At 45.4% G+C, this 25,935-nt stretch overlaps 1 protein-coding gene across 1 annotated transcript in view; it reads right to left on the bottom strand.

The window, feature by feature from the left end:
• Positions 1-3,892: 3,892 nt before the first annotated feature.
• The window catches only part of LOC137545634 (proprotein convertase subtilisin/kexin type 6-like), a 51,667-nt gene continuing 29,624 nt past the window's right edge, over positions 3,893-25,935 (bottom strand). The window contains exons 3-9 of the mRNA XM_068267085.1: positions 18,385-18,520; positions 17,675-17,763; positions 17,336-17,399; positions 15,133-15,221; positions 9,278-9,390; positions 7,534-7,690; positions 3,893-4,459 (exon numbers count right to left, since the gene is read on the bottom strand). Of these exons, the coding sequence (XP_068123186.1) occupies positions 4,293-4,459; positions 7,534-7,690; positions 9,278-9,390; positions 15,133-15,221; positions 17,336-17,399; positions 17,675-17,763; positions 18,385-18,520 (815 nt within the window). The 3' untranslated portion in view covers positions 3,893-4,292. The remainder of the gene's footprint in view (positions 4,460-7,533; positions 7,691-9,277; positions 9,391-15,132; positions 15,222-17,335; positions 17,400-17,674; positions 17,764-18,384; positions 18,521-25,935) is intronic.

The raw sequence follows: 25,935 nt of genomic DNA, 5'->3' as shown, positions 1-25,935 counted from the left end.
GGGTCTAACACCTGGAGGGGGGCATGGCGGAGTGGGATACACGCCAAAAGTCACCGGGAAAAATCTGGATTTGACGCAAAGCAGCGTTTTAAGGGCAGAAATCACATTGAATGCTAAATGACAGGCCTAAAGTGCTTTAAAACATCTTGCATGTGTATACATCAATCAGGGAGTGTAATTAAGGTACTGCTTCACACTGACACACCAAACTCCACTGAACAGAACAGGTATGCAGTGGCGGGTTCACTGAACAGAACAGGTATGCAGTGGCGGGTCCACTGAACAGGTATACAGTGGCGGGTCCACTGAACAGAACAGGTATGCAGTGGCGGGTTCACTAAACAGGTATACAGTGGCGGGTCCACTGAACAGAACAGGTATGCAGTGGTGGGTTCACAGAACAGGTATGCAGTGGCAGGATCAATGAACAGGTATGCAGTGGCAGGATCACTGAACAGGTATGCAGTGGCAGGATCAATGAACAGGTATGCAGTGGCAGGATCAATGAACAGGTATGCAGTGGCAGGATCAATGAACAGGTATGCAGTGGCAGGATCAATGAACAGGTATGCAGTGGCAGGATCAATGAACAGGTATGCAGTGGCAGGATCAATGAACAGGTATGCAGTGGCAGGATCACTGAACAGGTATGCAGTGGCAGGATCAATGAACAGGTATGCAGTGGCAGGATCAATGAACAGGTATGCAGTGGCAGGATCAATGAACAGGTATGCAGTGGCAGGATCAATGAACAGGTATGCAGCCAGGGACAAGCTAAGGCTAACTAATCTTTCCCTATGAGAGACTGCAGTAGCTCGCCCTACTCTAACTAATGCAGGCACACGAGTGGCCACGGCCGCCGCTGCCTGCCTATATAAGGGGGGGGTGGGGCTCCAGGGGCTAGTGTAGCCTAATTGGCTACACTGGGCCTGCTGACTGTGATGTAGAGGGTCAAAGTTGACCCTCAGTGCATTATGGGGCGAACCGCAATGGGGCGAACTTTTCCGCAATAAAGTTCGCGTGCGGTACCCGCACGCGAACCACCTAGGTTCGCGCGAACCAGGTTCGCCGGCGAACCGTTCGGCCCAACTCTAGTTGCAACCGCATCGAGTCCCTTGAGCCAGAAGGGCCCTCCCTCAACTACAGTAATAGCTCTCTATTGGTCCTGTGCTCATAATAATCACTTCTATAGATACTTTGAATAGTGGTAATTATTAACAAACTGTTCCCCATCCCCTTCTTGCACCTGACACTGTAGTTGCAGGTTTTGGTGCACTGTATTAACCGTTATGTACAGTGTGCTTGGGGGGCCCCATTGTAAAAAACTTGCATCAGGGCCCACAACTCCTTAGCTACGCCACTGGCCATGATGCATGCACTCTTTCACTTTCCGCTATAACCAGATGCAAAATACCGCAAGGCCAAAAATCAGGTTTACTATAACAGAAGTTCTATTATATATCAGGGTTTAATATACCAGGTGTTACTCCCATATACTTATAATGGAGCTTGGCCAGGATCTGGACATTTAGTTTATTATACACGGTTTACTATAGCAGAATTTACTATAGCCAGGGCCGGATTTACCATAAGGCACTGTAGGCACGTGCCTACAGGCGCCTTATAGGACAGGGGCGGGTTCTAAATGTCTCCCTATTGATAGGAGAAGCTGGGAGTGCGACGTCACTTACCCCCGCCCGCCCGTCCGCTCTCCCACTCGCTCGCTCTCCCTCTGCAATCAGCAGCCGCCCAGTGAGTGTCCGTGATGGCCGCTGTATTCCTCTTGTATCTAATTGTATGCAGCAGCATAATGGCACTTCAGCTGCGAGCAGGGTGCGCAGCCATCGGGGGAAGCGTGTGTGTCAACTCGCGGCAGCGCTCGCAATAATTATCATTAGATTCATGAATAATTAACGCGAGTGCTGCCACGAGTTGACACACATGCTTCCCCGATGGCTGCGCACCCTGCTCGCAGCTGAAGTGCCATTATGCTACTGCATACAATTAGATACAAGAGGAACACGCGGCCGTCAGGGACACTCACTGGGCGGCTGCCGATTGCAGAGGGAGACTCGAGCGGGCGGGCGGAATATGGCGGCCGCCATAAAAATAGCACTGTCTGTCTGCCTCTCCTTGAACCCCCACTTACTCTCTGCAGTGCTACACCCGTGGTCCCCCTACAGAGCCTGTTCTGCGATCGTGAGGCTACAGAGAGCAGACATGGACCGAGCAGCCTAGCTGCAGTTGTCTTCTCCCTAGGCTCTGCAGGCTAGCAGCTCCAGCGATGGAAGTTTGTGGTAAAACTTTTTTCTGGATGCCTGGAAAGGGGGGGGGGGGGGGACGACGACTCTGTACTTGTGTTTGTGGTGTGGGTTAATTGGGGAAGGGGGGGGGGGGGGGGGGAGGGGGGTGTCCTGTCGCTGTTGGTGTGCACTCATTTTTTTGGGGGGGGGGGGGGGAAGGGGGGCTCTGCACTTGTTTGTGGTGTGGGGTTTATTGAGGGGGTCATGTGGCTTTTTGGTTGTGTGGGATTATTTTTTTTCTGTGAGGGGGGGCTTTGTACTTGTGTTTGTGGTGTGGGTTTATTGGGGGAGGGGGGATGTCCTGTGGCTGTTTGGTAGTGGGGGGGCTCTGTACTTATTTATTGGGGGGACCAGTGTTGGTATGGATTTTTTTTTTTATTTTTTTTTTTTGGGGGGGGGGGGGGGGGGGGGAGGTCTGTGCTTTTGTTAGTGGTGTGGGTTTATTGGGGAGGGGGACAGAAAGGTCTGTGCCTGTGTTGATGGTGCGGGGTTTATTGGGGAAGACAGAAGGGTCTGTGTCTGTGCTGGTAGTTTTGTGGTTTTGGGTTTGTTGGGGGGGGGGGGGGTCTGTGGTGGTGTCGGTTTATTGGGGGGCAGGGACGGATCTAGACCAAGTTTCCCCAAGTTGCGCCTGGGGCAAGGTTAGGTTTTGGCGCCTAAACTGCCATTCCCCATCCAAATTTTGCCGCCTTTTTAAGAATTCAACAAACTGCGCCTGGGGCAAGAGACCCGCTTGCCCCCCCCTAGATCCGTCCCTGTTGGGGGGGTGGGGGGAGGGGTCTCGGTGGTGTGGATTTATAGTGTAGTTAGACTTTCTAACTACAAGCGTTTGTACTTATGTGGGGATTCCTCACCATCCTCCCAGGCTTGTCCGTTCCCAACTGGCCCGGTTAAAGCCGCGAATGGGCTTTAACCACTGCATATGAGAATCCCGGACGTGTGCGGTCATAGCCACGCATGCGCAATAGACCCAAACTATTGGGCTGGAGAGTGAAGGAACGGACAGGACCAGGAGGACACGAGGGAGCCCATGGCCTACGGAGGGCTGGAGGAAGCTCCAGGTAAGTATAAATGCTCATAGTTTGAAAGTCTCTGTTTGAAAAGGCAATATTTGGGGGGGGGGGGGGGGGGGGGGGGGGGGGAGTTCGGGGGTGTTGAGGAATAATTATTGTCCAGGCCGCAGTCTAGGCCAGGGGCTGCTTGGAAGAAGTGCCCTAGGGGAGAAGGGAGGGAGGGGGGGGGGGGGGGGTCCACAGGCAATGAGTAACAGGGACAGGAGTTCTTGTCTAGTCTGCAAGTGGACTTAATACAGGGTTCCTTGCAAGGGACATTTTTTTCCTTTCTTGTCTTTATTTCTATGTGCATTACCTTGGGTGGGTTTATTTCAGAAAATAGGGTGTGGCCTGTGCTGAGGGGTGGAGTCTAGGGCGCCAGAACTTCTGTGCCTATAGGCTCCTGAGCTGTAAATCCGGCCCTGACTATAGCGATATTATACTGTACCAGTTGCTTGGCATTCTTGTTGATTTGGCTGCAGTAGTGTATCAACTGTTATGGTGTTTGCGCCACACACAGAAACAAACAACTGCAAGTTGTAATATTTTAATTAGTTTTATTGTGCTTCAAAAAACAAAACAAAACAAAAAAAAAAAAAAAAAAAAAAAAAAAACTATACATTGTACTGGTTTTACTACAAAAATAATCTTGGACTGCAATCGATTCAGTTCTATAAAGGGGGGAGGGGGGGGGGGGAGGGCATCTATACAACAAAATGAATCAATAACCATGTACCGAGAGCAAAATATTTACAGTGTCTATTAGGAATCAAATCCACGGGTAACCTGGCTGTACACTATGTATAAGGATCAGGCATGGAGCAGAAACATTAAATACAGAGTATTCACAAACTGTACAGAATTTGTTTTTCTATAGAGACATTAAAGACTTGAATGGGGAGGGAAAAAAAAAAATCAAAGTCTGAAAAGAAGACTTTCACCACCCAGCGTACACAGGGTCGCCTTCGTAAGACATTCCGTAGGCGGAGCCTGCCGGGCTCTGATGTGTTATCAAAGGAGACTTTGGGCCAAAAGGCGTCACGATTTTCCCCTCGATCGCCACTCTGTGTTTCCGCACTACACAGACCAGACCAAGAAACAGCACTGCAGGGGAAGAACAGAGAAACTATTAGAGTCTGGCACAGGCATTATGAGAATATACGGAATAAAGAATATGCTACCAGAGTAAGGCCTGGAACCCACTACAAAACGCTATCGCTAGCGTTTTGTATGAGCAGTTTGTAAGCGATTTCATGAGCGATTTTGAGAGTTTTCAAAAAGTGTAAGGTTTTTGCCAGCGATTGTGTAGCGATTAGCGTTTTTAATTTGGATTGGTCCTTTCAATTCATTTTTTTTGTTACAGTGTGCAGTAACTTCAAAAAGCTAGCAAGATTGCTTTGTGCAGGTTTTGATGAGCGATTACACCAGCGTTTATATACTGTACATTGCAGAAACGCTAACGATAAACGTGAAAAGTTGCATGTCCTGCGTTTTGAGATTTAGTAATCGCAATCGTTCCAGTGGAATTTGGCCCATCCATTAACACTAGCTGAGCGTTTAGGGAAATCGCTAGCAGTTTGAGTCACTCCCTAAACACTCAGAAAATCGCTCTAGAGGGTTCCAGCCCGTAAGGCGATTAGTAGTCATGATCAGATATGCAAATTGTTTTGCGCTGATGAAAATGTATGCAAATTTGTATGCAAATGTTTGCAGCTTGAAAATGGGCCAATCAATTTAATCCTGGGTTTAAATGTATTGGTCCATTATCAAACTGCGTACATTTGCATAAAAATGTGCATAATTTCAGAACAATTTAATCATTGATCATCCCTAGTGATTAAGCACAGACAGGAAATGTTAAGCCCGGTACACAATTATGATTGGACAATCATTGTCCAATTTTACCACCCTCTATGTAGTATGAGTGTTTACCTACACCATCTGCTCATAGTGTTCAATATCCGTTGTTCCTCATACTACATGGAGGTGGTAAAATTGGTCAGTGATTGGCCAATCATGATTGAAAGGGTTTACTTAAAAGACTTAGTGGTATGAAACTTGGCATTTCTTCCTGCTGTAAAAAAAAAAAAAAAAAAAATAATATAGCAAAGATTTCTCAACCCTGTCCTTAAAGGAATACTTAAGGGAAAAAAAAAAAAAATGACATTTACTCACCCGGGGCATCCCTCAGCCCCCTGAAGCTGGATGGTGCCCTCGCAGCCCCGCTCCGATCGTCCTGTCCCCGCCGGCGGCTACTTCCGGGTTAGGCGACAGCCGCCGACAGGCTGGGAACGCGGCTGATTTTCCGCGTTCCCACTCGCTATATGCTGCTATAGCATATATAGCTACGCTATATCAGCATATAGCGAGTGGGAACGCGGAAAATCAGCCGCGTTCCCAGCCTGTCGGCGGCTGTCGCCGCACCCGGAAGTAGCCGCCGGCGGGGGCAGGACGATCGGAGCGGGGCTGCGAGGGCACCATCCAGCTTCAGGGGGCTGAGGGATGCCCCGGTGAGTAAATGTCTTTTTTTTCCCTTTAAGTACCCCAACGGTACAGGTTTTGCAGAAAACCTGACATTCACAGGTGAGGTAATTAGTGTCTCAGCAGAGCTGATTAACTACCTATATAGATTTCCACAAAACATGTACTGTTGTCTCTACCTGAGAAACCCTGTTTTATAGCTTAAAACCTACCACCAGAAAAATAAAAAAAAATTAAAAAAAAAAAAAGTAAAAAAAAGTGTAGCAGAACAGCATTCAAACAGTTGAACACAGCATTTTCTTCAGTGGAAGCTTAGCTCTGAATCTAAAGTTGAGGAAGTGATTACATTATTTTGTTTATGTTTACTTAGCCACAATTAGTAAACATTCCTGGCAGTGCATCAGCTGAACACAAGCAGAAACTGAAACAGGAGACAAATTCTCAGTGGATACATTAGGATGTATAAATACAGCAGCTATGCTATAAATTACAATGGCAGCTTTCAGAGCAGATAAACTGTACTTTGGGAATTAGTAAACCGGACAATACTACTTGTTCACAAAAGCAAATATAATAAAGCAAATACAATAACTATGAGTAATAAAAAAAAGTAGGTAAACATTTTTATTGAAGGTTATGGCAGAGTTTAATGATTAATACCAAGTAAAGGCTGAACAGTCCCATTTATTTGTGCTAAAATTGTTGCTTTTTCAGATCTTCACGTTCTAAATCACGCAATTCTCCCCTCCCCCCCCCCTTCAGAAAAGAGTACCCCAGTTTTTTCATTACAGGTACACTTAAAAACTTGAAGGTGGCCATTTTGGGGCATACATGAAAAGGTGGCACCTGGAAATTTGGGCACCCAGAAAATTATAATGCAAATGACAAAATTAAAATATCAGTAATACTATTATTATTATTATAGCTAAACAGAATGATATTCACACACTGAACCCTCCCCCTCTACCGATGCCTAACCTTAGAGACACTGAAGTGAAAAAAAAAAAACATCATGATCTAATGATTTGTATGTGTAGTACAGCTAAGAAATAAAACATTAGGAGCAGAGACATAAGTCTGATATGGTTTCCAGTACATGAAGAGTTAAGAAACTCCAGTTATCTATGCAAAAGAGCCATTGATTTCCATGACTCAACGTCACAGAGAGCGCGGTCTTCCGAAGCTAGTTATCTCAGCTGTCAGTCACTGTATTTTATTTTTCTCTCCAGCGGACAGTTCAAAAGTTCACTGGCCTGCTCTGTAAAATCATTTAGAATGCTGAGTAGTGTGTACACTGCAAATATTAGAGGATAATGCAATGTTGTAAAAAAAAAAAAAAAAACACCAACTATATAACAGAAAAAAATGAGAATATTTTTATTTGCCACTAATATTCTAGTAATTATCCGTACTATACAACCAATTATATATTTTTTTTTTTTTTTTTTCGCTTCAGTGTCTCTTTAACCACCCCTCTTGACACCTAACCATACCCACCCCCACCGGCTAACCTTAACCACTTCTCACGGCTAGCCCCCACCAAACCCCAACCTAACTCAAGGCTGCATCAAAGTTGGCATCAGTTAAATATTAGCAGCTCACTGACATTTGCTTATCCTGTATTTTGCCGATATTACTGATTTGGGGAAGAATAAGGCAACAGATTACTGACGAAGTATGACAGAATTCTAACTTACCGGCTACACAGATAATAATCAGCACTATGGTGAGAGGAGCCAGTTTACAGGAGTCTCCGGACTTTTGTAAGAAGGTCTCCATGCAGTAACTGGGGGCGGTGCTTCCAGCAGGACAGAAGGCGTCATCCGGGCAGCTGATAGGATCCACATCCGGGGCCTAAACACACAGGAAGAACAGTACAGTTAGCTCTTAACCACGGTTCGGAAAGAGCACTGCATTCCAGCGGTTCTGGAAGTGTGTTTAGCTTCTAAGGGCAACAATGGTTAATTTGCATATATTCAGCAGTGATGCACTGGGAGACATCTGAAGCTCACTCCAACCTGAATTATCGCAAATTCTTTCTGTTCTAAGAAAGCAAACTTGTTTTTCTTAACATCTTAGTAAGGGGGCTTTTAGGACCATTGTAGCCCATCACACACTCCAATGAGTTCTGGGTCACCATGAGCTTGCTGGTTAGTCTGTAGCTTAAGTTCAGCAGCAGCCGCTGCTATTAGTAAGAGGCAGTGGGCGGGGATTACTCACCTCTTCTGCGTTCTAGCGTGCGTCCACTGTCGTCACTTCCTGCAATGCCATCCACTTACAATACAGTGGGCAGCATTGCAGGAAGTGACGACAGTGGAACGCACGCTGGAACGCGAAGAGGTGAGTCATCCCCGCCCACTGCCTCTTACTAATAGCGTTGTCATGAGAAACCGGAAACCTCTCAATCGACCATTAATCCCACATAGCGTGAAATAGGGGTACAGTGTTGGTCATGGTGCTAGATATATAATCCATTAGATTAATTTCTTCCACTCTTCAAGATTTGGTCAAAATGAATATCTCTTTGCTTCCAATTTCGAGCAGTCACCCATAGTATTGATGCTATGAAAGCATTATAAACTCTATTCCATCTTTTTGGTATTGTAGGGTTAGCCCACAAGAGTACATGCTGAGGATTTAAAGTAATCTGTTTTTTTGATTAGAGTAGATATTCCAGAACAGAACTTATTCCATACTGGCTGCATTATAGGGCATTCCCAGAAGATGTGTGATAGTTAGTACAGAATGCCACCGCAAGGCTGTTAACGAGCCAACCCCGCCATTGCCACATAACACCAACCCTGTGCGCACGCCACTGGCTACCGATAAAATGGAGAATTCTGTTTAAGATTGGCTTACTGACATTCAAATCCTTGCACAATCTGGGCCCTGGATACCTGAAGGACTTGTTGCAACTGCATCACAACCCCCACAATCTTAGATCAAAAGGACGTAACACCTTGGTCACCCCCAGAGTCCACCTCAAAACCTTTGGAGACAGAGCCTTTTGTCATGCTGCCCCTACACTTTGGAACTCCCTGCCACACGCAATCAGGACAGCTCCATCCCTGGAAGCATTTAAGTATAAACTGAAAACCTACCTCTTCAGTCTGGCATTCATGAACATCTGACTATCTCCTCTAACACAACCCAGCCTGCAACCCTGTATTAATCTGAGACACAGCTATGCGCTTTGAGTCCTATGGGAGAAAAGCGCTTTACAAAGATTATTATTGTTATATATTCTCTCTTTTTATGCAATAAAGAGCTTTAAATACATCTAGGTGGTGCTGCTAATCTCTGTTCTTCCTGTTGGGGGTGCTGCTGGACTACAGCACCATATCAGCCAGGCACACGTCTACCCTCACTGGAGTGCCTATTAGCTTTACCCAATATAAACCAGAGAAAACATGTGAAGTGACGTCACAATGGTCTACTTACAGGACAGTAGTGATCTTCCGGGCACAAGTCACAGTGGTCTGATCCGGGGTTCACCTGGAAGTCACCATTTTGGCAAGACAGGCATCTTGGATCTTCCAATCCTCTATATGTGCCTAAACAGGAAATGGCCAACAAACAAAGTTAAAGGGAACCTACAAAGAGGAACGGGGAGGCTGCCATATCTATGCTCTAATAACGCCAGTTGCCCGACATATGTGTTGATGTTCTGCCTCTAATACTTTAAAGTGGACCTGAACTCTTGCACAGGACAGAAGGAAAACAGAAATGCACCCTGTAGGTATTTAGAGAGTTTAGCCCGTCTGACTAATCACAAGTTGTAATTCGATCTCTCAGCTGTGTCAGCTAATTTGTAAACTCAGGATATTAAAAGTGTCTTCAATGAAAGCAGGAAGCATTATGGCAGGATTTGTATCAGCTGTAACAAAAAATGTTTTTTCTTTAAAAAGGAACCCGAGGTGTGAGATCTATGGAAGCTGCCATATTCAGACATCTGATCTGCATGCTTGTTTAGGGTGTATGGTTCAAAGTATCAGAGGCAGAGGTTCAGCAGGACAGCCAGGCAATGTGCATTTTTTTATTTTTTAAAAGGAACATGTCAGCCTCCACAGCCCTCACACCTCGGATTCCCTTTAAAGGTTATTATGCTGTGGCTTCTCTTTTAGTGCAGAGAGGAATTTCTGAGCTCAGATCCACTTTAGGTCGCTGGCATAGAATGAGCAGCGGATCAGATGCTGTGACTGGTGTGACTCCACTGGCTGCATGCTTGTTGCAGGTGTGGGTCTCAAACAACTAAAGCCAAACGCTTAGCATGATAGCCAGGCAACAAGCATGGTTTATAAAGGGAATGAAGATGGCAGTCTCCATGGCTGGGTTCACATATGACATAGCGTGAAAAGGTAGCGTTAGGAGGGTACGTTTGCGATTTTCTATTGCGTTTTTACTGCGTTTTGAGTTTGCGGGGGGGGGGGGGTTTACGCAGATGCATTTATTGCGTTTTGATGCGTTTGCTAATGTAAAACACATGCGTTTTGTAAGCTTAAAAAAAAAAAAAAAAAACACATGCAAAATGCTATGCATATGCGTTACCAAAGACTTTCATTATGTGCATTTTGGCAGCCATCCTGCATAATATGCAACACTACCAGCCTTTTCAAAACTCATACTGTAAAAAACAGTGCAACGCAGCTTCTTCTGGGTCCCATAGACTAACATTGCTGCATAAACGCAGCGTTTTACGCTACGCTAGCGTTTCTGCTATGTGTGCACCCAGCCTATATTCCCCTCTATTCAGATCCACTTTAAAAAAAAGTGTAACTACACTGTTCTAAAAGTTATACAGAAGTCAAAATACGTTCCTGGCAGGGAGAGAGGGATGTCACAGGTACTCAGGACAAATATATGGGGGGGCTCAAATTTCTATAGATCTCAGCAGAAAATCATACAAAGTTCTCCATTAACAATTCCAAATAAGCAGCAATATTAATCCTGTGTGCTGCAATTACTGTTAATGTGCTGTTCAGCAGGCTACCCCTCCAGAGGGTGAATGTAGATGGCACAGTGAGCACAAGATCAGACAGTGAGATGGTAGTGTAGGAATGAAGATGGCATAGCCATAGCTGCCACAGATACTGGAGAGGAGCAGCAATGCTTGTAGGGAAATGGAGTTTAGGGGCCATGCTGAGCAACTCGCAATGCTCAATTTTGAAATCTATGGGTGGCACAGTGCAGGCCCGTTTCTTGCCCCGTGCGGCCGCCCTGGGCGCTGAAGGGGGGGGGACCTGCCTGTAATAGAGGGGGGGAGTCAGCCCAACCTCTCCCTCCCTTCCTCTCCTGGGCCGCCCTCCGTGCTCCCCCCTCCGACTGAAGAGTTAGCGCAGGGAAGCGCTGTAAATAATCAGTAACTCACCTCCCTGGTTCCAATCACCACTCGCTTGCCGCTGGTCTCCTCCTCTGCATAGATGCTTATACACGGTTCAGCAGGAAGCAGCGTGTGTGTACAAGTGTCTATACAGAGGAGGAGACCAGCGACAAGTGATCACGATTGGAACACAGGCAGGGGAGTTACTGACTATTTACAGTGCTTCCCTGCGCTAACTCTGCAGTCGGAGGGGGAAGCACGGAAGGCAGCCCAGGAAAGGAAGGGAGGGAGAGGTCGGGCTGCCCTCCCTGCGGCTGACTCCCCCCTACATTATGTTGACCTATACTGGGGGGCAGCTACCAACCTAACCTATACTGGGGGGCAGCTACCAACCTAACCTATACTGGGGGCACCCACTTATCTAACCTGTATTAGGTGCACCTACCTAGCCTATACTGGTGGCAACTATACTGGCTACCTATATTGGAGGCACCTACCTAACCTATACTGGGGGCACCTACCCATCTAACCTATGCTGGGGGGCAACTATTCTGGCTACCTATATTGGAGGCACCTACCTATCTAACCTATACCGGGGGCACCTGCTTATCTAACCTATACCGGGGGCAACTATACCGGCTACCTATACTGGAGGCACCTACCTGGCTAACCTATACTGGGGGCAACTATACTGGGGCACCTACAGGGAGTGCAGAATTATTAGGCAAGTTGTATTTTTGAGGAATAATTTTATTATTGAACAACAACCATGTTCTCAATGAACCCAAAAAACTCAATATCAAAGCTGAATATTTCTGAAAGTAGTTTTTAGTTTGTTTTTAGTTTTAGCTATTTTAGGGGGATATCTGTGTGTGCAGGTGACTATTACTGTGCATAATTATTAGGCAACTTAACAAAAAACAAATAAATACCCATTTCAATTTATTTATTTTTCCCAGTGAAACCAATATAACATCTCAACATTCACAAATATACATTTCTGACATTCAAAACAAAAACAAATCAGTGACCAATATAGCCACCTTTCTTTGCAAGGATACTCAAAAGCTGCCATCCATGGATTCTGTCAGTGTTTTGATCTGTTCACCATCAACATTGCAGCAGCAACCACAGCCTCCCAGACACTGTTTAGAGAGGTGTACTGTTTTCCCTCCTTGTAAATCTCACATTTTATGATGGACCACAGGTTCTCAATGGGGTTCAGATCAGGTGAACAAGGAGGCCAGGTCATTAGTTTTTCTTCTTTTATACCCTTTCTTGCCAGCCACGCTGTGGAGTACTTGGACGCGTGTGATGGAGCATTGTCCTGCATGAAAATCATGTTTTTCTTGAAGGATGCAGACTTCTTCCTGTACCACTGCTTGAAGAAGGTGTCTTCCAGAAACTGGCAGTAGGACTGGGAGTTGAGCTGGACTCCATCCTCAACCCGAAAAGGCCCCACAAGCTCATCTTTGATGATACCAGCCCAAACCAGTACTCCACCTTGCTGGCGTCTGAGTCGGACTGGAGCTCTCTGCCCTTTACCAATCCAGCCACAGGCCCATCCATCTGGCCCATCAAGACTCACTCATTTCATCAGTCCATAAAACCTTAGAAAAATCATTCTTGAGATCTTTCTTGGCCCAGTCTTGACGTTTCAGCTTGTGTGTCTTGTTCAGTGGTGGTCGTCTTTCAGCCTTTCTTACCTTGGCCATGTCTCTGAGTATTACATACCTTGTGCTTTTGGGCACTCCAGTGATGTTGAAGCTCTGAAATATGGCCAAACTGGTGGCAAGTGGCATCTTGGCAGCTGCACGCTTGACTTTTCTCAGTTCATGGGCAGTTATTTTGCGCCTTGGTTTTTTCACACGCTTCTTGCGACCCTGTTTACTATTTTGAATGAAACACGTGATTGTTCGATGATCACGCTTCAGAAGCTTTGCAATTTTAAGAGTGCTGCATCCCTCTGCAAGATATCTCATATCTCTATTTTTGACTTTTCTGAGCCTGTCAAGTCCTTCTTTTGACCCATTTTGCCAAAGGAAAGGAAGATGCCTAATAATTATGCACACCTGATATAGGGTGTTGATGTCATTAGACCACACCCCTTCTCATTACAGAGATGCACATCACCTAATATGCTTAATTGGTAGTAGGCTTTCGAGGATATACAGCTTGGAGTAAGACAACATGCATAAAGGAGGATGATGTGGTCAAAATACTCATTTGCCTAATAATTCTGCACTCCCTGTATGCCTTGCTACCTATACTGCGGGGGACCTAAAGCTGGCTACCTATACTGAATGCAACTAGACCTGGCTTACCTATACTGCAGGCACCTATACCTGGCTACGCGGGGGGACAATTTTTTTACACCCGCGCCCTGGGTGCATTTTAGCCTAGAAACTGCCCTGGCAGAGTGGTGTACTGGATAGCATTCTTGCCTTGCAGCGCTAGGTCTAATCCCAGCCAGGGCACGATCGGCAAAGAGTTTATGTTCTCCCTGCGTTTTCTTGGGTTTCCTCCCACAACCAAAAAAACAGATTATAAGCCCTTCTGGGGGCAGTTAGTGACGGGACTAAATACACTGAAGTGCTGTGGTGTCTGCTCTAGTTAAATTGCAGCTGTAAATGTGCAATAATAGATAAATATTGCACTTCTGCACAGTTATTGCTGCAATTTTACATTTTATTTTGTCTTTGGTGGAGACTCAAAAGTCACTTGATGCCCCTTAGTAGTTTATTCATGTGTCAGAGCCCAAAGACTGACGCTTCATCCCAAACTAGACAATGCGTTTCGCTGTCCCAAGAACTGTTGAATGAATGTATTCGAGGTTAGAATGTATTTTTTGTGCTGATCTACGCTTGCTATACTCCTGCAGGGTTTTCTTTTTGTTTGTTTTTTTTATGTTCACACCTGCACATTAAACTACCAATGTTTTTGAAAGCAAACACCATCGGGTCCTTAAAAGACAAGTGAGGGTGGTACCTCTCCACATGTGCCCATTGTGGTTGCTCGATTGCAACTCTGCTTCGTGAGCATCCATCTGATACTTTCCCCTCTACTTAGGCGCTTTAGCTAAAATATTAAACCATATTGGGCTCCAGTTTTGTTTTGTTTTTAACCCCGTCACCCGCATCCAGAATCAAAACCAATTGTAACTTATTAAAAAAGGTAGAGTTCAATTTTTTTATCATTTATACATCACCAACATCCTCAACAGCCCTGTACAGAGTCTATAGTCTTGTCACATAACTGCCCCACAGAGGAGCTCACAATCTAATCCCTACCATAGTCATAGGTTCATCGTAGTCTAGGGTCAATTTAGAGGGAAGCCAATTATCTTCTCTGCAGGGCAGGTGCTTCCATAGAGGCAAAGGGGCCAATTGCTCCAGGGCCCCCAATGACACCAGACCCCGCCAATGTCTCCCCGCGCATGAAGCAGCATTAACCCCTTCCCGACCGCCTAACGTCAAAAGGAGTCGGGAAGGTGGCAGCTCCAGCACCGCCTAACCGGCAAGTCCTGGGGCGGGGTTTTACAGGGGATCACATCCCGCTTGAGTGACGGAACTCCGCTCCATTAACATTCTAATGGCGGTGCAGTCTTCGCCTGCCACGACAGGTGAGTGATTAATGCTGCTACATGAGGGGGCCCCAGGGAGCAGTGGGGTAATGACCGGGAAAGGGGGGGGGGGGAAGGTAGCCCCCCAACTTAAGGTTGTCCTGAGGTCCCTTAAACCAGCCCTGCTTCTCTGCAATTTTTTTGGGGTGTGGGAGGAAACCGGAATGCACAGAGAAAACCCATGCGAACACAGGAAGAACATACAAGCTGGGATTCGAACCAGGGACCCACCGCTCCAAGGCGAGAGCGCTATGCTAACCATTACGCCACCATGATTTCCTAGTGAATATTTTTTTCACCATGATGAAAGATTTGCATAGATCAATAGCATAACACTATAAAGCTGTACATTACCTGGCAGACAGGGGAAGCACTCTGCAGAGCCGGAATCCACAGCTTCCTCTCCCGCCGGACACAAGGCACAGATGCTGCAGTTACTAATACTGTGAAAACACACACACAGTGTATCATTGCTCTGACCAGCAGGGGCTGCAGTCCTCCAAAGCTACAAGTCAAACTTAACCTCCCTGGCATTATGATTTTCAGATTTGGTGTCTAAAAGCCGTGCAATTTTTTCACAAGCTTTTAGACCCCCAGAACAAGAAAAAAAAAAATACTACAGAGAGATCTGCAGCAGCTCCTGCCAATAACTCACTCAGGCATGGGATTACCGATCTGAGCTGCGGATTTCCATCTCAAGCCTGACTTGGGATTACCGCTAAGAAGGTTAAAAAATGTACAGGAAAAAGGTGGAATGAACACAGGCTTGGTGGTTCACTCTCATGCATTGCAGTAGCTAAGGCTCTATGGGCCCTGGTGCAAGTTTTACAATGGGGCCCCAAGCACTCTATACATAATTGATACGGAGCACCAAAACCTGCCCAGGACAACCACGGTGTCAGAGGTACAAGCAGGGGATGGGGAGCAGTTTGTTAAGGATTATGGCTATTCAAAGCATCTATAGAAGTGATTATTACCAGCACAGGACCAATAGAGAGCTAATACGGAGGTTGAGGGTGGGCCCCTCTAGCCCCGGTGCGGTCTCAACCTCTGCACCCGCTATTGCTACGCCAGTGCTCTCATGGACTGCACAGCTGGCTTAAATGACAAATTAATTGAAAAGAATATGGAGGCTGCCATATTTATTTCCTGTTAAACAATACCAGTTGCCTTGCAGTCCTGCTGATCTATTTGGCTACAGTAGTGTCTGAATAGCACCAGAAACAAGCATACAGCTACCGTCTGTCCCCGAATAGAAGACCTCCCCCGAAAATAAGACCTAGCTGAATGGGACGCTATGTGTGTGGGGAGGTGTGTGGTCTCTTACCACACCTCCCCTGTGGCTGCATCCCCCTCTGTTCCTTCTAACTTCTCCGGTGTAGCAGCGGCGGCATAGTATTGAAGCCCTTCGACCCTCACACCAATGCTGTACACTAGGCTGACTCTGCGCTGGTCTCGTCATAATCAATGTGCATTCGGCTGATGCGTCCCAGGCACACATAGATTATGACAAGAAGGGAGCGCCAGCGCAGAGCGCACCTAGCGTACTGCATACAGCGTCAGTGTGAGCGTCAAAGGGCACCCTCACAGCTTCAATACTATGGTGCTGCTACACCGGAGACGGTACTCGGAATGGAGGGGGACGCAGCCACAAGGGAGGTGCGGTAAGAGGCCACACGTCCCCATACACATAGCGTCTTCCCCTCTCCTAACCCCCCCCCCCCCCCAAAATGATAAAATAATAAAGAAAAAAAGTGAATATAAGACAGTGTCTTCTATTCAGGGAAAAAGACTAATCTTGTCAGACCTGACAAACGTCTGATCTGCTGCATGCTTGTTCAGGGTCTATAGCTAAAAGTATTAGAGGCAAAGGATCAGCAGGGCTGCCAGGCAACTGGTATTGCTTAAAAGGAAAATCGATATGGCAACCTCCATAGACCACTTCAGTTGTCCTTTAACAGTTCATTCGCCATCTGCTGCCATTCACATCCATGCAAATGAGAGTACACACTGGCTAGCAAGCATGGCTGTAGTTCGATGTAACAGATGAAACTGATGAAAGCAGCTGCAGGCAAAGGCAGCGACTTGGATGACCCGTTGCAGTACAATGTCAGCCCCTAAGATAACCATACACTGTACAATATTTTGTCCAATTAGACATTACTTTCAAGAAAGTTTAATTGAGCAGAAATTGTAGTCCCATGATCAATCCATGGGCTACATTACATGATTGGGATAGGAGGGTTTTTCCTGCAATCGATCAGCGCCATGGTTGAATGGTGTATGGGTTGTTTGGCTCACAGGACTGGCACAGCATTAATACAGCAACTGCACAGAAAGATGTGAGAAGCAGGTGGCATTACTTAACAACTGGTAGAGATCATTCAAACAACTACAACATTCACGGTATCTACATTAAAATAAATAGATAAAATGATCGGTTGTACAGAATTTTTTATTTAATTGGTATAAATTGAATCCGTTTATGGTATCGTTTGTGGCCACCTTATCAACCATCTGATCTGCGGTAGAAAAGGACGGACAAGTCATCACTTACTTGCAGTAGGATCCCGGTGCGCAGAGCTGACATTGTGTGGCATTCTGAACTGCAGAAAATGAACCTGCAAGAGGAATTACACACATTTTACCACATGGAACCATTAGGATAAATATTTAAAAAAGTGAGGATAAAGTGAACCCAAGGTGAAAAAACTTGCGAGATAGAATTTATCCTGAAAAAAAAAAAAAAAGCCCCCTACCCGAGCAGGAGATGCACGCGTGCAAACTGCAGCCCCAGGACTTGACACCAATCAGCGTTAGGCAGTCCGGGGGCTGCCGCCGTGGCCACGCCCATGGGCGTGGAGCGGTCTTAAGGTAGTTAAACAGGTAACCTTACCTTTGCCACAAGGTGTACACAGAACCGAAGCGCTCTCATTAGAAAAAAAACCCGGCAGGCAGGACTGGCAAGTCACACTGGCTGATGTGCTACAAGAATAATGACAAAAATAAATAAATAAAATAAATAAAATAAAAAAAAAGCACATTACTTCAATTTTATGACCTGTTGTGTGTTACAGATCTATTACCTTGTTACAAGCTTGATAAAGAAGCCATATTGTGACACACACACACACACACACACAATTTGTGTAGCTTAAAACAATTTAATGACAAAAACAGTATTTTACTTTTAGCACACGAAAACAACTTTGTAAATTTGAAATATAACTCAGATCGTTTGTAAGTAGGGACCATCTTGTACTGGGCCAAATACAATTTAACACAAAAGCTGTCAATTGCTGCTTGTAACATTGCTGTACATCACAGCCCTTCTCATAGGAGAGAAACAAAAAAACCTAAACAAAGGAACAAAATAAATTGGTATAAAAGAAACATCTTGTGGAAACATTTTACTTCGCTACAAAGTGGACCAGTGCTAGTGTGATGTTGCCTAGTAACATACACAAGCTTCAGAAAAGAAGTGCGATGTTGCTTAGCTACAAACTATGTTGCTAGGCAATATCACACTACTTGCATTTAATAATTAAAACAATACATTTACACAGGCAAAATGTATTTAGTAATCCAGAGATTCACACTACCTACTTGGAATAAAACCCTGCAGGGCACGGCACACATGACGACTGACCACTTTGGGGTTGATAGAAGCCAAAGGTACAAGGTAAGCAGTCTGTTGAGTTTATGCAGGTGCCACTGGAACAGCACAGACAGGACTCTACACCTGCAGAGAAATACAGCACAGACGTCAGTCCACGTAGGACTACATGATACGCGCACAAAATAGCGCATATTGCTTGGTTGTATTTTAGATTACTGGACAGAATACCAGGAGGCGACCGCAGTTTGCAGAAATACTGAAGCAGTAGAGTGTTGTACTGTGTTAGCCATGAGTAAAGCAAGAAGTTTTGAATCAGACCTACTGAGACAAGGAATAATGTGCAAGAAGATTTACTACAAGGCACTTTTGGTACAAAACTTGCATACAAAAACACCACAGTATCATGCAAATAAAATGCAAACAACATGCAGTCACTATCTAGAGAGGATACACACAGGGAAACCACAGTATAATGATTCAGTACAGGAGAGAACGGACAAGAGCAGAGTCAGGGAAGAATGCAGAATATGGCAGCAGGTAATCGGGAACAAGGGCAGATCAGGAATGTCCCGAAACTCAGGGCTGACAGCAGCCAGCAGGAGGAAGGGCAGTCAAAGTAAACCTGAGGTGAGAGTGATATGGAGGCTGCCATATCCATTTCCTTCTAATGCTAGTTGTCTGGTGGCCCTGTTGATCTATTTGGCTGCAGTAGTGTCTGAAGTACACCAGAAACAAGCATGCAACTAATCTTATATCTGACAATGTCAGAAACACCTGATCTGCTGCATGCTTGTTCAGGGTCTATGGCTAAAAGTATTAGGCCTGGGGCACACCAAAAACCGCTAGCAGATCCGCAAAATGCTAGCAGATTTTGAAACGCTTCTTCTTCTTTTTCTGTAGCGTTTCAGCTAGCATTTTGCAGTTTTGTGTAGCGGTCTGGTGTAGTAGATTTCATGTATTGTTACAGTAAAGCTGTTACTGAACAGCTACTGTAACAAAAAACACCTGGCAAACCGCTCTGAAGGGCAGTTTTTTAGAGCGGTTTGCGTTTTTCCTATACTTAACATTGAGGCAGAAACGCATCCGCAATCCAAAATCTGCAGCAGCCCGGGAGTATGCGTTTCTGCAAAACGCCTCCCGCTCTGGTGTGCACCAGCCCATTGAAATACATTACCCTAGCGGATCCGCAGCCGCAAGCGGATCGCAAAACGCAGCAGAACCGCTCTGGTGTGCACTAGGCCTTAGAGGACAGGACAGAGGATCAGCAGGACAGCCAGGCAACTGGTATTGCTTAAAAGAAAATCAACATAAAAGCCTCCATCTCCATAACCACAAAGATGTATGAGACCGCACACTAGCGATGTCGGGGAATGGGCGTGCAGCGGATCCACCCCTGTACCCACAGGGTATAGCGAACAGTTTCTCCAAGATGATCCGGCACAGCTCTTTTAATCAGAAAATTTTATTGGATCATAAAAATACAAACATTAAAGCTGCATAGTGGCTACGGTCCACCGTTTCGGACCATCACAGTCCTTGTTCACACCACACAGCCAAACGAACAACTGCAAGCATGCTCTTTATATAGTCAAAGCTATGACATGGCAACCAATCAGAGAAACCTATGCAAATGACTGGACCTGATGGGGAACTACACGGCTTGTCCACAAAGGGTACCGCCCTCCCACTCCATTGGTCAAACATTTTGAAATGCATGATGTCATTGCAGCAACATAAACATGTAAATGGAAACATTGCTAACTCTGATCTATTGCACCTGTTAAACATCTAAAATGATCCAGGGAGGAATCCAGGGCATCATGATGTAGAGGGCATGGGCTTGGATGTGTCATACGCAGAATAAAACTGTAAATAAAAATACACCGAGCACTGCCCGCCGTCGCCATGGCAACCACCGACACATGACAACCAACAGGCGTCCTACAGGCGTCCCATTGCCGTCGCGATGCGGAAAAACAGACGCATAGTACACGTATCAAAATACGGAACTGACAGACAAAATTACACATGCCCAATGCTATCAATAGGTGACCTGGATTCAACCCATAAAATAACACCCCTAGTTCTATAATGCATAGTAAAGAAGTGCAAAAGAACCTACGTTACAAAAATGACAATGAGAAAGGGACCCAAAGGACATCCCCCACCCCCAAAACAACAGACCCAGAATCATAGGGCATATACCATACAAAATTTAAATCGTATTCCTTATTTAATCCCGCACGACCAATAGTCCCCAATTCCCTAATCCAACACACCTCTCTACCCCTATCACCCCTAAACCCACGGGGCACCCCATCATATCGCCCCTAACAGCGTTTGTTGATAATTTACATAGTAAATGCAGATATATTCGTCTGGTGGTTAATGCGTACCGGGAGAAAGTGTCCTTTTTGGATACATGTGTCTTTAAGAAGGATGGGAAGCTTAGCACGGACCTGTTCGTTAAAAGTACGGACAGGAATTCGGTGCTTCATTTTGATAGCTTCCATCCACGTCAATCAGGTGGTCAGCATTCCTAATAGCCAGTATGAATTGTTGGTGACACTCAATTGAGGGAAAGGAGATTGGTTGAGATGGGCAGGAAATTCCAGTCTAGAGGTTATCCCTCTGATACACTAACGAGATACCAAAAGAGAAAAAATAAATTGGGCAATAGGGGTAGGAATGAGGGACGAATAGCATTCGTCTCTACTTTTAATACTATTAGCGATAAGGTGCAACGTATTGTTACTAAACATTGGCGCACCCTTAAAAAGATTCCCTCCCACATGTTCCTGAATTCCAGCAGCCTCCCTTATTTCCTACAGAAGGGCCCCCTCGTTAAGATCCAAGCTTGTTCACTCCGACCCTAATCGTGGGTCCAATATACAGGTGCCTCGTGTGTGTGTGGTACTTTCCCTTGTCTCAGCTGCCACATGTGCCATAGCATTATTAGAGGTGATGTTTTTTCTCACCCTTCTTCTGGAAGAGATATGTGATTAGAGGTCGCTTTGTTGTTCACGCTTTGTTTATATGCTTAAATGTCCATGTGGCAGCTGCTACGTGGGAAAAACCACGCAGGAGCTCAAAGATCGTGTTTCTAAACACAAATCCAATATCCGGGGTAGAAGCTTGGAACATGCAGTTTGAGCATTTTGTTCAATTTAGACATGATGTCAGTCAGCTTAGAGTTCAAGTAATTGATGGGGTGCCCCGTGGGTTTAGGGGTAATAGGGGTAGAGAACTGTTAAAAAGAGGCGCGTTGGATTAGGGAATTGGGGACTATTGGTGGGGATTAAATAAGGAATACGATTTAAAATTTTGTATGGTAGATGCCCTATGATTCTGGGTCTGTTTTGGGGGTGGGGGGGGGGTGTCCTTTGGGTCCCTTTTCTCATTGTCATTTTTGTATCGTAGGTTCTTTTGCACTTTTTTACTATGCATTATAGAACTAGGGGTGTTATTTTATGGGTTAAATCCAGGTCACCTATTGATGGCATTGGGCATGTGTATTTGTGTCTGTGTCAGTTCCGTATTTTGATACGTGTACTATGCGTCTGTTTTTCCGCATCACGATGGCAATAGGACGCCTGTAGAGGCGTCATTGCGTACGTCTTTCCTCATTGGTTGTCATGTGTCGGTGGTTGCCATGGCGACGGCGGGCAGTGCTCGGTGTATGTGTATTTTTATTTACAGTTTTATTCTGCGTATGACACATCCAAGCCCATGCCCTCTGCATCATGATGCCCTGGATTCCTCCCTGGATCATTTTAGATGTTTAACAGGTGCAATAGATCAGAGTTAGCAATGTTTCTATTTACATGTTTATGTTGCTGCAATGACATCCTGCATTTCAAAATGTTTGACCAATGGAGTGGGAGGGCGGTACCCTTTGTGGACAAGCCCTGTAGTTCCCCATCAGGTCCAGTCATTTGCATAGGTTTCTCTGATTGGTTGCCATGTCATAGCTTTGACTATATAAAGAGCATGTTTGCAGTTGTTCATTTGGCTGTGTGGCGTGAACAAGGACTGTGATGGTCCGAAACGGTGGACCGTAGCCACTATGCAGCTTTAATGTTTGTAATTTTTATGATCCAATAAAATAGTTTTCTGATTAAAAGCTGTGCCGGATCATCTTGGAGAATCCATCTCCATAAGACTCTCACCAATAGGATGCAGTTGGTGGTGTGATACTGCAGAAGGTGCTTCTGAACCGCCCACAGGCAAACACTAAATAAATATGGAATTGCAGGTCATTCCCAAAGTCACCACAAGCCCACCTGCTGGTGAATGATGAAAATCCAGGCAACCAAATCATAGACAGAGTCACCTGCTGGTGGACAACAGAAGTCCCAAGAAGCTACTGCCACCAGCAGGCAGAGGATGGCATGACATTATTCCTAATAATTGTCCAGGAGTTATCAGGGATTATTAGGCAAAATCAGTGCTACTTACCGGGGGCTTCGTGCAGCCCCAAGCTCCCAGCATGTCCCTTGCCGCAGCCGGTCGCCTCCTCTCCCTCCCGGTCCACGGTGATGACGTCAGGCCAACCTGTACTGTGAACGCGCAAGCGGCGCTGTCAGTCAATCACCGCCACGTGGACCGGAGCGTACTGCGCAGGCGCAGAACTACTGATAATTCTACTACTGTTAATGCCTGATAACTCCTTTAACCTTGTCTTTCTAAACAGAAATATTCATATAGATTTATACTAGTAGACCTAAGCCTGTTTCAAAACGGGCTCTAGGTCTGTCTCTGACCGCCGCATGTCAGTGCACACACCCTCGCATGCCTGCCGCAACTGTCCGCCTGAGCACACATGCGGCTAACTGGCCCCGTTGTCCTGTCCCAACGGCTGTCTGTGCTAGCAATAAGCATGGAGCAAAAGGACACAGGGACAGTTAGGTAGGATTTTTTTTTTTTTTTTTTAAGATCTGAAAATGCAGTGCCAAAAGTGTTATTTACTCAGAGCCTGTGCTTTCACAGTTTAACAGCTTCAGTCTTCAGTTTAGTTGAACTCAAAAATACAGAGATTTGATATTACAGAATATAGGGGCAGCCAGAGCAGACTAAAGGTCTACTGTTACTTATCCCATAACTATATATCAAGCTGCTACCAATAATGGCCATGCTTAGGAGACCCATGTAGATTATGGTCACACAAAGGTTACTCATTTTGATGGCCACTCCTTCCTTTGCTGTTTAACAGCGACTCTGCAACACCAAATCCAATTTCAAACCATATCTCCCAATTATCAAGAGTGTCAAGTCTGGTTCTTATTTCATAACGTGTGTAATGCCCTTAAAGGGGAACTGAAGAGAGAGGTATACAAAGGCTGCCATATTTATTTCCTTTTAATCAATACCAGTTGCCTGGCAGCCTTGCTGATCCTCTGCCTCTAATGCTGGGCATATACGAGTCGATCCGGCGGCTCAATTAGCCGCCGGAGCGACTCCTGCCGCGTCCCCGCTCGTATCTATTCCCGCTCATCCCAGCTTCGCCGCTATTGTCCGCCCGCGGGAATCAAGGGAATCGATCCCCGCGGTGATCGGACACGTCGGATATTATCAATCGAGCCATCAGTGGCTCGATAACAGCGCACCTTGCTGTGTATGCCCAGCATAATAATATTAGCCATAGCCCCTGAACAAGCATGCAGCAGATCAGGCGTTTCAGACTTTAAAGTCAGATCTGACAAAACTAGTTGCATGCTTGTTTCTGGTGTTATTCAGATACTACTGCAGACAAATAGACCAGCAGGGCTGCCAGGCAATTGGTATTGATTAAAAGGAAATATGGCAGCCTCCGTATACCTCTTACTTCAGTAGCAGGGTCGGCCATACTAGCGCTGCGTAATATGTTGGCGCTTTATAAATTCAATAAATAAAATACTATGCCAGGAACAAAACAAAAAAAACAAAAAAAATTATATAGATCTTGTACTGTCCACGTTTTGATTTCCATTAATTTTATATTTGCATTTGCCATTTGGATTCCCTCTGACTGAAGCCAATCCTGATGTCATTTCCTCCCTTAATTTGTTTCCCTCAGAGAATCTGCTCTGCCATAGCTGCCTGCTCTGTAAACACGAGCCCACTAAGATCAGGTTTCAGGAGCTTCACACTGAACTGCCCTCAGACAATCAGTGAGGAGCAGGAATGTGGGAGGGGTGATGACCAGCTTCCTTCTCTTCTGTGATAGCAAAAATAGAGCCAGGCTATCGGAGATGAGATGTATTACAGCAGCAACATTTCTGAATAGATTGGAGTTCTTGCAATGCAGGATGAGGTTCCAGGCTGCATACATAAACACAGAGCAGTGGGTAAATGGAATTTGATTTTGTGGCCCACAATCCTGCTATAAGACTCGGTCACAGATGTACAGAAAATACAAGTAATTTGGTGGACGTCTGTGTCCTCTTAACATGGTGCCACTTGGCAAGAAGGCCGCCATGAAGAAACCACAGGGTAACTGCAGAGTAGCATGCCAAGTGTGGCTGCTGTATGTTAAGCCCATCACCCCACTGCCTGGGACATTACCAGAACTAAATGGACTCTCCTGCTCCCTCTAGTTATCTGCAATTACCCCCCCCCCCCTCCCACCACCATTTACCTTAACTAACCATCAACTAGGAATTTACATACATTCGATTTCAGTTTTCATCCTGTCAGAGGGCTGGTGCACACCAGATCGCTTCATGAGCGTTTTTAAAAATGCTCGGGGATAGAAAACCGCTTGGCTAATGAAAAAAAGTGAATGGGCTGGTGCGCACCAGAGCAGGTCATTTTTTCCACAAACGCAAACTCGGGGGCTGCAGCAATTTTGAGATTTCTGAGGAGTTTTTGCCTCAATGTTAAAGTATAGGAAAGTTGAAAACCGCTCTGAAAAACACGGTTTTCCAGGCGTTTTTGTTACAGTAGCTGTTCAGTAACAGCTTTACTGTAACAATATATGAAATCTGCTACACAAAAACGCTCCAAAAAACGTTAGGTATGTTAGAAAACCTCTCTAAACATGCCTAGAATCGCTCTGAAAATCTGCTTTAAAAGCCTCTAGCGTTAGTAGATCTGCTAGAGGTTTTTGGTGTGCACTGGGCCTTAAAGAGCCAGATGACTCAAACAGCAGTATTTATCCAGCAAGAAATGAGAGTTCTGTATAACATACAGATTGCTCAGAATTGCAGCATAAAAGCCAGTCATGTGACCAAGATTAAAATTATTAATGAGTTGTGGGTCACATGACCCATTTTCTTATCCATTCACAAACACTTGCAGGGATAGGGAGTGTCCTCTAGATAAGAATCTGCTTCAGTTACAGAATTCCCCATCACCACCACCATCCTGCCCTGCAGATGAGAACAGCCACTTGGGATTAGCAACTTAGTGCAAATCTGAACCCCCCCAAAACTTGAGATAATCGTTTTTGTAGTACTAATAGTAAATCAAAAATCATTAACACAGAACAAGGTCTCATTTTTAGTTAAACCACTAGTCAATTCAAGATAAGTGATCAAATTTAAAAGTGCATAAAATAA

This window comes from Hyperolius riggenbachi, chromosome 1, assembly GCF_040937935.1.
Source record: "Hyperolius riggenbachi isolate aHypRig1 chromosome 1, aHypRig1.pri, whole genome shotgun sequence".
NCBI classification, from domain to species: Eukaryota; Metazoa; Chordata; class Amphibia; order Anura; family Hyperoliidae; genus Hyperolius; species Hyperolius riggenbachi.
This window is presented reverse-complemented; position numbering and strand designations above follow the sequence as displayed.